Source organism: Oncorhynchus mykiss, chromosome 26 (assembly GCF_057628025.1).
Source record: "Oncorhynchus mykiss isolate SJ-2025 chromosome 26, ASM5762802v1, whole genome shotgun sequence".
Taxonomy (NCBI): Eukaryota; Metazoa; Chordata; class Actinopteri; order Salmoniformes; family Salmonidae; genus Oncorhynchus; species Oncorhynchus mykiss.
In genome coordinates this window covers 14,095,114-14,107,577 of record NC_143047.1, presented here as the reverse complement: position 1 = coordinate 14,107,577, position 12,464 = coordinate 14,095,114, and the positions used below count along the sequence as shown (strand labels likewise).

Genomic DNA, 12,464 nt, shown 5'->3' with positions numbered 1-12,464 from the left:
ACTGCCATACACAGATAGCCCGCATATCAACCAAACAGCAAATGTGCCATAAAATAAGATGTGTGGTCCTTCATGCGATCATATTTACCTTCATGCGGTCATATTTGTCATCCACATCCTGAATCCAGGAAATGAACTGGCGAGCATTGAAGCGATCTCTCACTGACTTGTTCTCATCACCCTGAGTTAAAGATGATAAGCGTTAAAGTATGTCAGATGTTATTGTTTTATATGTATATAAAATATTAAGAGTAATTGGAAGAGCTGACTAAACAAATCCCACGTGAATGGCCCTGTCTGTCAACTTTCTGCCCACCTTTTTGACCACCCACAGACGCACCTGACTCTCTGTTGGCATGTTGTACACCTCAGAGTCCAGTAACATAGTGCAGGCACTGAATGGGACAGCCTGATTGGCTATCGTTCTTGCCGCTCTGCAATGGACCCGCAGTACTTCTTGCTCACACGAGACAATAAGCTTTTCCTGGAAGGAAAGTCAATACAATAACATTGGAGAGAGAGAGAGGGAGGGGGAGAGAGAGAGAGAGAGAGAGAGAGAGAGAGAGAGAGAGGGAAGACAGACTGGAGTTTCAACTTTACTTCAAAATCTTTTTGAGCAAACTGATAAGGTTAATGTGAAATGTCACTCATTTTTTTATGGTGCTTGGTTGGAGAAATGCATATTGCAGTTGCATTTCTATTACATAGCAGCTTTGAACATTCATCAAAGGATCGTTCAAAGCACTCCTTCTCAGTGCGACTTCAGAAGTGAGAAGGATAGATATTAGGGAGGGTACAGTGAGCCCGTGTTCTTACCCTCTCTATGCTGTGCTGCAGTCTCAGCTTCCCCCTCACTGTCTCCTGCTGTCGAAAAAGCTCCTTCAGGGGCTCCGATAACGATGGAGGTGGAGCAATCTGAGAAACCAGGGCAATGATTATTTGAGGTCATGATGTAACAAATCTTTCCATTGCAACAAAGTTCAAACTTTTGTTGTAAATGTGCTGTTAGGTTATTATAGGTGACAGTTACTTGACGTGTATCATTGTAATGAAATAAAATCTATGAATCAACAGATGTGTGAACATTTGTAGGGGAAGGGAGGGACTCACCACTGGGATGTGCAGCTTGCTTAGAGGCTTGCCATCCAGCAGGTAGGAGCCTGTGTAGGTCACGTACTCAGCGTAGCACTGAGGGGCCTGTGGTGTGATGTAGCACAAGATCTTCCTCTTCTCCTCTATTTTTTTCCGTATCTGCAGGTATTCGAAGTAAGGGTTAGAGCGGTCACTGTGGTAGGGTTCTATGTCATCCAGTTTGATGGCATTGACAATGACAGCCAGCGTCTGTTGAATCATCTCCCTGGTCTGCTGCATGGCTGTGTTGACCAGCTGAACCTGCGGTTTCGGGAACTTCCTCTTGCGTGGATGCTGCGTCTGGGATTCCTCTTCCTCCAAAGGCCGCCCTTTAGTTTTGCTGACCACTACAGGAGGCGGCAGCGGGGGAGTCGGGGTAATGGTTGCTGTGGTGGAGATGGTGGTGACAAGTTCCTTTTCTTTCTCCAGAACAACAAAGGGGACAAAAGTAGGGGTGGGAATAGGGGTGGTTGTGGTTACAGCCATGCTCATGGTGACAGGGGTAGGGGCAGATGGAGGTATCACGCTAGCAGGTATAGTGGTGGGGGTTGTACTCTCTGCTACTACTCTACTACTCTGCTTTTTTGTGGTGGTGGTGGTGGTGGTATTCTCCTGTTTTGCCAGCATCTGGGCCCTGTTTCTGGTCATCCTCTGTGGGATCTCCTCCACCTTCTTGGGAAGGTCAGTTGACAATGTTGTCAGAGTGACCGTGAGCTTAGATGTTGTCTCAAGAGCCTCCGAAACATGGACTGTACCAGAAATCGTGACAGCAACTGGTAGAGGAACTGAGGGGACTGGACTGCAAGTTGGCCCAACAAAGGGATCTGATACCTGCCCACTTTGTTCTGGTTTAACAGTTGTCAAGGAGTCCATACATGGAGTAATTACAACTGATAATGACTCGGTCAGTGACATCTGCCTGTGATGCGGAGTATTGTTTGTATTAACAGCTGAGAACATCATGTTTCCATCACTCTCATCAGTCTCTTCATATGTGGCTCTGTTTTCAAAGACCTGTGGTTTCACAAAGTTATTTTCAGGGACATTCTGAGGCTCAGACTCAAATTCTGGCTGGAAATTGTGTTTTGGTGAGGGCACAACCAAATCCTGCAAAGAATCATTGAGTGGTAGGACCGCGGAAGGGCACAGGGGTTTGGCCAGGATAGGCAGGTCAACTTCCATAAGCTCTTCGCCCTCTATTGTTTCAATCGCAGGAGGCCTTATATGAGCAGGTGGAGGCTTGTAGTCGGTTGGCACTGCATCTCTGACGTCAAGCTCTGGCATCTCCTTGTCTGGCAGGGAGGTCGGGAGGGAGAGAGAAGGGAGGTCAGGTAGAGAGAAAGGGCCAAGATCATCAAGCTCATCCACTGTAGCTGAGAACGGGTCTGTCCAGGGCACCACTGGCTCGTTGCTTACTGCTAGAGGCATATGGCTCTCAGAAGTAAAGCCATGGGAGTTTTGTCTGCCATCTTGTACTGCACAAGAAAGCTCTGAGTCCATCTGGTGATTATCCTCCAAGTTTGGCTTGCAGTCTGTGAAGAAAGACTCTAACCTTGTGGAGGATGAGGTGGTTGTCAAGTAGTTTGGTTCCAATTCCATAGGTGTCATTTCAGGTCTTGCTGGAGAAATTGGAATGTCCTCCACAGCCTCTTTTTGCTCGTCAAAGTCAGGGTCAGACACATAAGACCTGTAAGCAGCATATGGAGGGGTCACTGATGGATGGCCAGGTATGGCAGTAATGGGCTGCAAATCACTGTCTGAATGCGAGAAGGGGCTGGTTATCTTGGAGACAGCTGCCTCTATTTCCCCATAATTCCTTTGAGGAGATTTCAAAATCATCTCACAGTTCCAGCTGATGGTATGATCACTGGAGTTCTCCACCAGGTTGGGTAGTGGATGTGAGGGAGTCAACTGATGTACCTCTGCAACCCTTCTCTCAGGAGATTCAGCCCAGCCCTTCCTCAAAGGCTCTTCAACCCTTGGAGGAGAGAATGAGCAGACGTCCGTCGTCTCCTCAGCAGCATGATGATCAGCATCTGTTGGTTCTTCAAGGTCCCCTTCCTCCTCCTCCTCTTCTTCGTCTTCCTCCTCCTCCCCCTCCTCCTCTTCGTAGTCCTCTTCTTCCTCCTCCTCCTCCTCCTCAACAACAGGGGGCAGATACTCACTGCCACTGACTGGGTCAGAGGGAACAAGACTGTGCTCACTTTGATGAGGCTCAGAAAGGTCATCAATATCCAGGGGAGGAAGAGCAGCAGGTGCAGGGGTGGGTGGAGCAGCAATGTCCAGACACGGCTCCTGGGGGTCAGGTCTGTGGACTGGCGTTGAGGGCTTCATCAGGAAGTTGTTGTAGACACTTTCAGGTAGGTGTTCACAGGTCTCTGTGCCAGCCATTGCTGTGGTGGCCCCATCTAGTGCAGGCTGGGCAAGTTCCAGCCCGGGAGACAGCATTCTAATAGGTGAGAAGTAAGGAGGAGACAGGCATTCAAGTCTTTCCACTGATGCTGCCTTGTCTTCTGGAGGCTGGGAGGCTGCCAAGTCAAACTCAGAGGCGTCTGGCAAACTGTGTTGTAGAAACTTGCCAGCTTCAGCTTTGAACTCATCTTCCAGGGGTCTTCTAACATCAGACGAAGCCGATCGGCTGACAAGGGGCAACTGGAGATTCTTAGCCGGAGTTATACAAGTCCCTTCTTGGAAGGTGTGTGATGAGTTGGAGTACCTGTCAAAGAAGGATGGGGAGCAGGCATTCATAGACATGGCCATGGCTGATGAGTTCTGACAATCTAACCCATCAAACATTATATCAGGGTAGTCCTCTGCACTGCAGGATGGAGTCCGTGGCGTCTGCATGATTTCCTCATAGCTGGGACAAGAGATTACAGATGTGGGGGTGGGAACACCCGTTGGTCTATTCTGATCTTGCCGAGGTGAGGCAGGGAGATTTTCTTTCATCTGATGGCCTGCAAGCCAGTCCTTTGAATTTTGAGTGTCAATGGGTTGTGGCTTTCTTTCTGGAGACATAATTTGGGCTGGGAGACCAACATCTTTGAGCTTCTTCTCTTTCAATGCAGATTCTAAACTATTAGATTTTTTTGATGATAGTTCATTGCGATTTTTCTTTATTTCCTCAGTGGACTTCGTTTTATCCCTAAGTTTAGGATCCCCTGATCTGTGTCTTAGTTTCTCCATCTGCTTCATCCTCTCCTTATGCTTCTTATGGCGTTCTTCAATCTCCTGGTCTTTTAAACCTAACATTTGCCCAAAGCTGGTTAGTTTGAGATCCCCATCAACCAGAAGCTTTGAACGTGGACGGTTGTCTTTGCGAGCTGTGTCTTTAGACTGAATTACTTTTTCATTTTCTTCTTTAACCTTGGACTTAACATGGTCCACCCTACTGTCTTTGTCCAAAGAGTCTCGATTTCTCTCTTTTCTCACATCAAATTTGGGACTGTCTTCCTTTGATCTTTCCTTCAAATTGGTAATTTGAGAACTCTCTTTCAATCCAGATTTAATCTCCTCCTTGGAGTGTTTAAGTGATCCGAAGCCATCCGTGTACTTGTGCTTCTCCTCTTTGACTTTCTCCTTATGTTTCTCTTTTTTCTTTTTGTCCTTGATCTTATCACTGATGACAGTACTCAGTTTGTCTTTGTCAGCTTTTTTAGACATCTCCTTTTCAAACTCCAATGTCTTCTCAAAATCATCTTTATCACCCTTAGACCCAAATGGAAATGTGTAAGGGTCCGCTTCTAATGGCATAGGCTCTTTCTCGAAGGGCAGACTTTCTCTGCGTCCATAGGATTCTCTTATTTCCTCGATCTTGTCTTGTTTATCCCCTTTTTCCTTCTTGACTTTGTCCTTCTCCTTGTCATGACTCTTTTTGGAGGATGACGAAGATGAATGCCGGTGCCTCTCTTTCTCTCTGAACTTGTCTTGAGGATTAGATATGGAGAGTGAGTCTCGTCTCTCATCAGTAATGTCTGGAAGGCTGATGTTGGAGGAATCATAGTAGCTGCTGAGCACTGGCTCATGAACCTGATCAGTGAAGCTGTCTGAGGATAACTCACTGTTCTTGTCATTGGAGTCATCCTTGTAGTCATTCATGGCCTCTTCCTCCAGTTTCTCCAAGAGCGACTTTTCATTTTCCCCACTCCCCTTTGAGGGCTTTCTGTCGTTAACATGATCTTGCTTGTCTTTATATTTACTCTTGGTCTTTTCCTCATTGGCGTCCCTCTTGTCCAACAGCTTCTGCTTGTTTTTCTTCTCTTGGTTTGAGTCCACAGACATTCTGTCTTTGCGTTCTTTGTGTTTTGCATCAACAGAGTCCTTTACTTTCTTATCTTTGTTGTGTTTCTCTAAGGAACCCTTCCTCTCTTTCCCCATATCAAATGTGGTCTTGTCTTTTTTCTTGTGGTCTTTATCTTTCTGTTTTTCTGTTGTGTGTTTGGCCTCAGCAGAATATTTTCTGGGTTTTTCCGTTTGGAAGTGATCAAGCTCATCCCTGTCAGATGTGGAGTCTTTCCTGTGAGAATCAGACAACCCAAGGGAATCACTTAACTTGGCCACACCCCCATTGTAATTGTCTTCTTCATCCTCACTTTCATCTGTGAAAATGTCTGCGATCTTGTACCATGTTTTCTCAGGTTTAACTTTCTCAGGTTTTCGCTCCTCCTTCTTCACCTCAAGGACATCTTTATCCCGGTCAGCATGCTTGTCCTGCGAAGCCTTTTCTTTCTTGTCCTTAGTTTGTTCTGAAGACACCTTCCTGTCCTTGTCTTTGCTGTGTGTGTCTTTGTGTTTGTCTTTAGCTCCCTCCTTCTTGTCTTTAGAGCCTCTGTCTGTGTCTTTTTCTTTCAAAAGCTTCTCAGTTGAGGTCCTCTCAGGCTTCTCCTTGTCCTGTTCTATGGATCGGTCTTTAGGCTTTTCCTTGTGTTTGTCAGCTTTAGTCTTTTCTCTCTTTTCCACCCCATCTCCCTTTCTGTCCTTCTCTTTTCCAGAGTGGTTCCTTTCTCTAATTTCACATGGTTTGCTGACAGGTTCAATTTCTTTGAAGGAGGCCTCATTCCCATAATCGTCTCTTATAGACTCCTGTTTGATTTTCAAGTCCTTTCTTTCTTTAGTGAACTCATAGGAATCTTTTCGGTCTCTACTGCTGTCCGTAGGGTCCTTCTCTTTCTTCTCTTTGACAGTATCTGCAGATTCCTTTCGTTTCTTCTCCTTTTCCACAGAGTGGCTGGAGTTCAGTTTCTGTTTTTCGGTCAAATCCTTTTTCTTGTCACAGATTCTTTCTGAAGAGTCTTTCTCTTTCTTCTTGGAGGTAGGCTCTTTCTCTGACCGTTTGTCATTATGATCTAATTTCTTGTCTTTGATTTTGTTCTCCTTCCTCCGGTCTCTGCTCTCTATTTTTTCAGTCTCAACGATCAGCTTTACAGTGTTGTTTGCTTTATATTCTTTGTAGTCCTTCACAGGAGGAGCATCCCAGCTGTCATCTCCATATAGGTCGCAGTCAGAGGAAAGGTCTGATGCCCATCGGTCGTGGTGGTCGTCTGAGGCACTGAGTTTGGTGTCTTCTAGGTTTAAGAAACGGTTACTGACATCATAGACTTCATAATCAGGCTCTTCCTTCAGAACCTTTTCTTTCTTAGATTTTTCCTTCTCCTCCCTGGCATTTTTCTCCTTATCCACCTTAATATGTTTTTCTTCTTTTTGCTCACTGCTCTTCCTGTCTGGTTTAGATGACTTGTCCTTTGACTTTTTCTTCTTCTCCTCTTTATGAGTCTTTTGTTGTTTCTCCTCCTTGGGCTTCTCTTTTTCCTTGAGGCTCTTTTCTTTTTCAGTTTTCAAGGGCTTTTCCCTCTCCTCCTTGCTAGGTTTCTCCTTGGTGGACTCTCTTGTTTTCTTGGATTTCTCCTCTTTAGCATTTCTTTGCACCTCTTTTCCAGAAGACCAGTCTCTGTCCTCAGATTTGCCTTTCGACAACCTGTCCTCCTTTTTCAAATGCTCTTTTTCATGTTTCGACAGCTTGACCTTGCTTTCAGCTGGGGACTCAGTCTCAACAAGGAGTGACTTTTGCCTTGAATCATCAAAATCAAACGAGAAGCTTTTAACAAATTTCTCGTTCATGTCTTGATTGAGCACTAAACTGGGAGCCTTTTCTTTCTCTTTGTTTTTGTGCTTGTGTTTGACTTTATGCTTTTTCAACACTTTGCCATCTTTATCTGTTTTGGAGACCGTACTATCTGTGTTGGAGTTCTTGTGAAAGTCAGAGTTCTTTTTGTCTAGTGCATTGGTGTGCACATTGTTTTTCTTTCTGTTTTCCTGTGCTTTCTTTCTCACCTGTTTCACTGACTCGACACTCGAGTCGGCAGAGGAGTAGTCCGACTCACTGGAAAGCCTTGTTCTAACCGAGTCAGAGAGGGAGCTTACATCTGACCATACAGGAGATGACACAGTCTTCCAGCCGTCTGTCCTCCACTGCTTTGGGTTATGCTCTGTCAGCGAGGGTGTCAGTTTCTGAGAGCTCATGCTTCCATGAGAAGAGGAGGAAGAGGATGCAGAGTGAGTACTGAACGCAGAGGATTCTTTTAGGCTCATTGTGGAGTCCTTTATACAGTTTGAGCTCTTCATAGAGCCTTCATCATCCTCACTCCCTATGTCCCCACAATCAGAGTCAGAAGTGCAGAATTTGTCATTGACTTTACCAAATCTGACCTCCTTACTGACATTATTCTTTGTCTCCTTCTTCCGCTTCTTCTTAACTTTAGTCTTCTCTTTCTGCTGTTTAGAGCTCAGTGTAGCAGAGTCCCGGGCCTTGGTATTAGTAGGTGGCGCTGGTTGCCGTGGTGTGGGCATAGGTGTGAAACACAACGTCCCATTATCCTCGTCTGAGCTGTCAGAGAGAATCCGTCTAACAGCCTTCTTTGGTGTGAGCGAGTTGCTTTTGGAATAGGTTTTGACCACCTCCCCCTTCGGTACTGAAATTAAGCCGCCAGCCTTCGTGACACTGGGAGACTCCTTACGGAACTCTTTCTTGAGCAAGTGCTTGTCGTCCACCGGAGGGACGCGCTCTTCCTCATCGTCCTCGTCAAACTCATACTCGTCCTTGACGGGGGTGGTTGTTGTGGATAGGGGCTGATCCAGCCCTTTCTTCCCTTTCAGCTTCAGGCCCTTCTCAAACTCTGAGTCTGTGTTATTGCCATCAACCGAACTAGATGGGGCAAACGATGGGGCATCTTCTTCCTCTGAGGATTCTGAAAAATAGATAAATAACAGTTAAAGAACAGCAAAAATCTGTCACACCCAGTGGTGAAAGGAAAAGCAAGGAAGTTAAAATACAAGTAACAAATGGCAGAGTGAAGGTGTTCAGAGCTACTCATGGTATAAAATGTCACACACCTGACGAGCTCTCCTCACTGGAGGTATACGTGCCTTTTCCAAGCAACAGATTGAGCATCGTTGGGGAGTTCGCAACCTTCAACGCGGTTTCACCCCTTCTGTTGCTTTGTCGAGGGTCCCCTCCATACCTTAAAAGCAACTTTACCACCTACAAAGAAACAAAAACATCGAAACATTGGTCTCGGACCTAAACGCGGCAATTGGCTTTCTACATGAGCAATCGCATCGTTACATGAGTAACGCTGGAGTTACCTTGAAGTGCCCGTTGTTTGATGCGTCATGCAGAGGGGTGTCGTCGTCCAGGCCCTTGGTGTTGACCTCTGCACCGGCTGCCAGCAGCTGCTTGGCCACGTCGTAGTAGCCTCGGTTGCACGCTTCATGCAGTGCAGTCCAGCCTGTGAATCCCAAACACAGTTATATAACGGCTCTAATGTTTCTCAAATGTCGGATTCAAAATTATTATAGCACCCAGTTATGAACAATTTAGATGGCTAGAGAAGCAAAGAAACGTGCAACTATTTACATAAATACAGAAGTATGGAGATATGAGGTGAAAAGCAGGAGCATGGAGGAGGAGAGAAGGAGGAGCAGAGAGAGGAAGGAGGAGCAGAGAGAGAGAGGAGGAGCAGAGAGAGAGGAGGAGCAGAGAGCGAGAGAGGAGGAGCAGAGAGCGAGAGAGCAGGAGCAGAGAGAGAGCAGGAGCAGAGAAGGAGAGAGGAGGAGCAGAGAGAGAGAGAGAGAGAGAGAGAGAGAGAGAGAGAGAGAGAGAGAGAGCAGAGAGAGAGAGAGGAGCAGAGAGAGAGAGAGAGGAGGAGCAGAGAGAGAGAGGAGGAGGAGCAGAGAGAGAGAAGAGAGAGGAGGAGCAGAGAGAGAAGAGAGAGGAGGAGCAGAGAGAGTAAGATGACCACCAGCCTGCAGGGGCAGCGACTCACCTGCGAAGTCTTTTACATTCACGTCCGCTCCCTCACTGATGAGCTCCTTGATGCGGCGTGCCTCTCCGCGGATGGCTGACCGGTGCAGCCTCGTCTCGCCCCTCTCATTTCTCTTGTTTACTTTGTCTTTGGTTTTAGATGCAGAGTTTGGCGTTCCCTTCTGGCCCAGACTTGACTGTGACTGATGCTTTGGTGTTGTGTCTACAAGAACAGGACAAAAACAGAGTTTTAATAGAATTGGCATGATTCAGTTCTATAGTAAAAACATGAGCCAAATGAGCATAGGGCTACATATTACAGTAGTACCATTATGTAACAGTGCAGAATATTTCATTGAAAAACAACTGTTACAACTCCATCGCCTGTAGGTGGCACTCTTGCTCAAGACATCAGGAGGAGAACTCCAAGACTCCCAATTGCTCGAGATCATTTCATCACATTTAGTGGATTAAACCAAAGCCTTAACCACATGTACATTATTGAGTTTGCAGAGCGTGGTCCTGAATGCTATTTGAAACTCACTTCGTCTGGGTTCTGTCTTTAAGGAACAAAACTCAGGCACAGATTCATTTGTCTTAACAGTAACAACCCGCCAAATAATACTAACAGAAAACATATAACCCAAATCAGAAGCACAACATAATCACCAACACACAGATCAGCGCTATTACTTAATAAGAGGAAATAGCCTACTAAAGCCGCCGTTTCCCCAAACATTTTAATCGCAATGTTTTTAAGACAGAGCGTAAGTACAGCACTTGAAGAGGAAACGCTAGATCCGATTCATCTAAATACAGATAGCAGATATGAAATGAAGAAAAAGCCTGGGTCTGGATAGTGTGGTTTGGACCAGATCTGATATGGCACCATTAGGACCCCTCAGACTCCATCCCTGGGGTAAACTACTTTCATTTCCCTCATGGTTGAACGCTACATCCTAAAACAAAGCAGCAACAATTTACCGTACAGGAACGTGATACCAACTTCTAGAGCCCAAAAATCTCCCCACAACCAGCCAGACACAGAAATGAACAGTGGATTAAGACAGCAGAGGTCCATTTCACTGCAGTAATGGAAATTGATGAGGGTTATCTTGTATAATTTAATTCTAATTAAGCAGTGTGGTCTGTTCTTTAATGAAGCATGGAGCAAAAGTGTGGCTGGGACTCTAAGCACCAGGGACACAGCACCCCCCCCATCCCACCCCCCGCTGAACCCTCAGAGACGTGGCATCCATGACAAACACGCACCTGGACTGTTGACTGACTCTTCAGCCGTCATCTGCATGAGAAGAGCCACCTGCTGCCGCTCAGAGAGGGGGTACCCGGCCCGGATCCCTGGCATGCCCATCCCAAACGGCAGGCCTGACTTCCTGGTGTTGGTGGGCTCCTTTTTAATGCGCTTCCGTTCCGGACCTTGCTTTTCTGTGAGGAGAGAGGGGAACGGACAATGTGAGGCCTATGGGTAGCACAGACACACATACAAACACAGGATAGCAAATTGCTCAGGTTATATTGGCTTTTACTTCAGCGTGTCAAACTGAAGTGATTTCAATTCTGACCACAACAGTCATTGATAATGCTCATTCAACATCTCCATGGCAACAGGTCAGATAAGTGTCCTCGGTGATGTTCTAAGGAACCCCCTAGGTGAAACCCCTACCAATCTCTAGTCTAGTTTAGCTCGCATCCATCTTCTGAGGCAGCGGATGGTGGTGGGCATTTAAACCCAGCTGCCCCAGAGGGAGGGAGGGGTCAACTATTGGCCATCTGATGTTTCTGTCTCTCTCAGGGGGTGTGACTTGGCAGAGTGACAGTGATTACAAAATGGCCGGTGTTCATTTCAATGTGGCCGAGTCAAGGTCACCACAATGGCGACTTGCTGCTGGACAAAAGCAGCTGCTCCTCAAAGACACGCCCCATCAATTATTTTCAGTGTCATGAGGAATTATCAAATCTCCATAGCAATGTCAGTCTTACTCTACGATTGAGACACATGAATACATAAACACTCGACACTTGCAACTGCTGGACGATTTGGAGGTACGCTCCGTCAATGTTCGAACAAGTCCAAACTGTGCCAGCTACAAGATCCTTCCAAAACGTTTTGCCGTCAATAAAAACAAATGACATATGGCCTTCAACTGCGTCCATGGAGACAACACACATTGTCTAATCAAAAGGGGAGATCTACAAGCCTGCTCGCCGTAGCTCTCAACACAGTGGATTGCTCAAGGCCACAAACAGAATTAATAGGAGTAGGAAACATGGCAGCTGACGCTTCCGGTGACAAAACCCTTTCCAGAGATTTTCCATAGTCAGAGCTGATGAACTTTCACTAACATCTGTGAATACTTACGCCTAATGTACCCCCCCCCACCCCTGATACACACTCACATCCTGAAAGGAATGAGCCATTTAGACACATTCCTTTTTATTCAGACTTAAACAGCATGAACCACAGCAGTGGATGTTTCAGGCGGTGGATGTCGAGGACTGAAAACGCTAGAGTTGCTTTTCCAAGCCTTTACAGTGGGCCCCAGTCAGTAATGAGCCTGCTCCAGTACTTGAAAAGGGCTGCTATCAAACCACATACAAGCCTCTAATTACAATGGCTTTTTCTACCAGATTTGGACATGCATTGAGTAGGCTAAGCGGCACGCAAACATGTGTGATCCATTTTCAATGTAAATGAGATACAGTGGGAAGACGGGAAAGACAACAAAACAGCAGGATCACCCTCACACACATCCCACATGGATTACAAGGATGGAATTAAGACAGAGGAATCTGAAAATGCAATGTAAGCCCATAGACATCCATAGCTACTTCTAATTAAATAGTTAAGAAACATTTTAGACTGTTATATGCACTGGCAAAAGGCCTATGTATACAAAGTGACTTCAACTAGGTTGATCCCACAATCTCCCACGCATGCATGCATATGTTCTCAAGACATTGGACTTTCAAGAAACAAAGTGTCACTTGCCACATCATGCGTTTTACATCGTCA

The 12,464-nt window shown here is 46.0% G+C and overlaps 1 protein-coding gene across 6 annotated transcripts in view; it reads right to left on the bottom strand.

Annotated features, from left to right (window-relative positions):
* LOC110506421 (ankyrin repeat domain-containing protein 11) overlaps nt 1-12,464 on the bottom strand; it is a 139,383-nt gene that overhangs the window by 7,063 nt on the left and 119,856 nt on the right. For 4 of the 6 annotated variants that reach the window (XM_021586014.3, XM_021586015.3, XM_021586017.3 and 1 more), the window contains 8 exons: nt 10,703-10,876; nt 9,453-9,653; nt 8,773-8,915; nt 8,521-8,668; nt 1,111-8,375; nt 817-915; nt 317-484; nt 89-181 (listed from right to left, as the gene is read on the bottom strand). In XM_021586014.3, the coding sequence (XP_021441689.3) occupies nt 89-181; nt 317-484; nt 817-915; nt 1,111-8,375; nt 8,521-8,668; nt 8,773-8,915; nt 9,453-9,653; nt 10,703-10,876 (8,291 nt within the window). The remainder of the gene's footprint in view (nt 1-88; nt 182-316; nt 485-816; nt 916-1,110; nt 8,376-8,520; nt 8,669-8,772; nt 8,916-9,452; nt 9,654-10,702; nt 10,877-12,464) is intronic. The other 2 variants (XM_090222170.1, XM_036964475.2) reach the window with 1 other exon arrangement.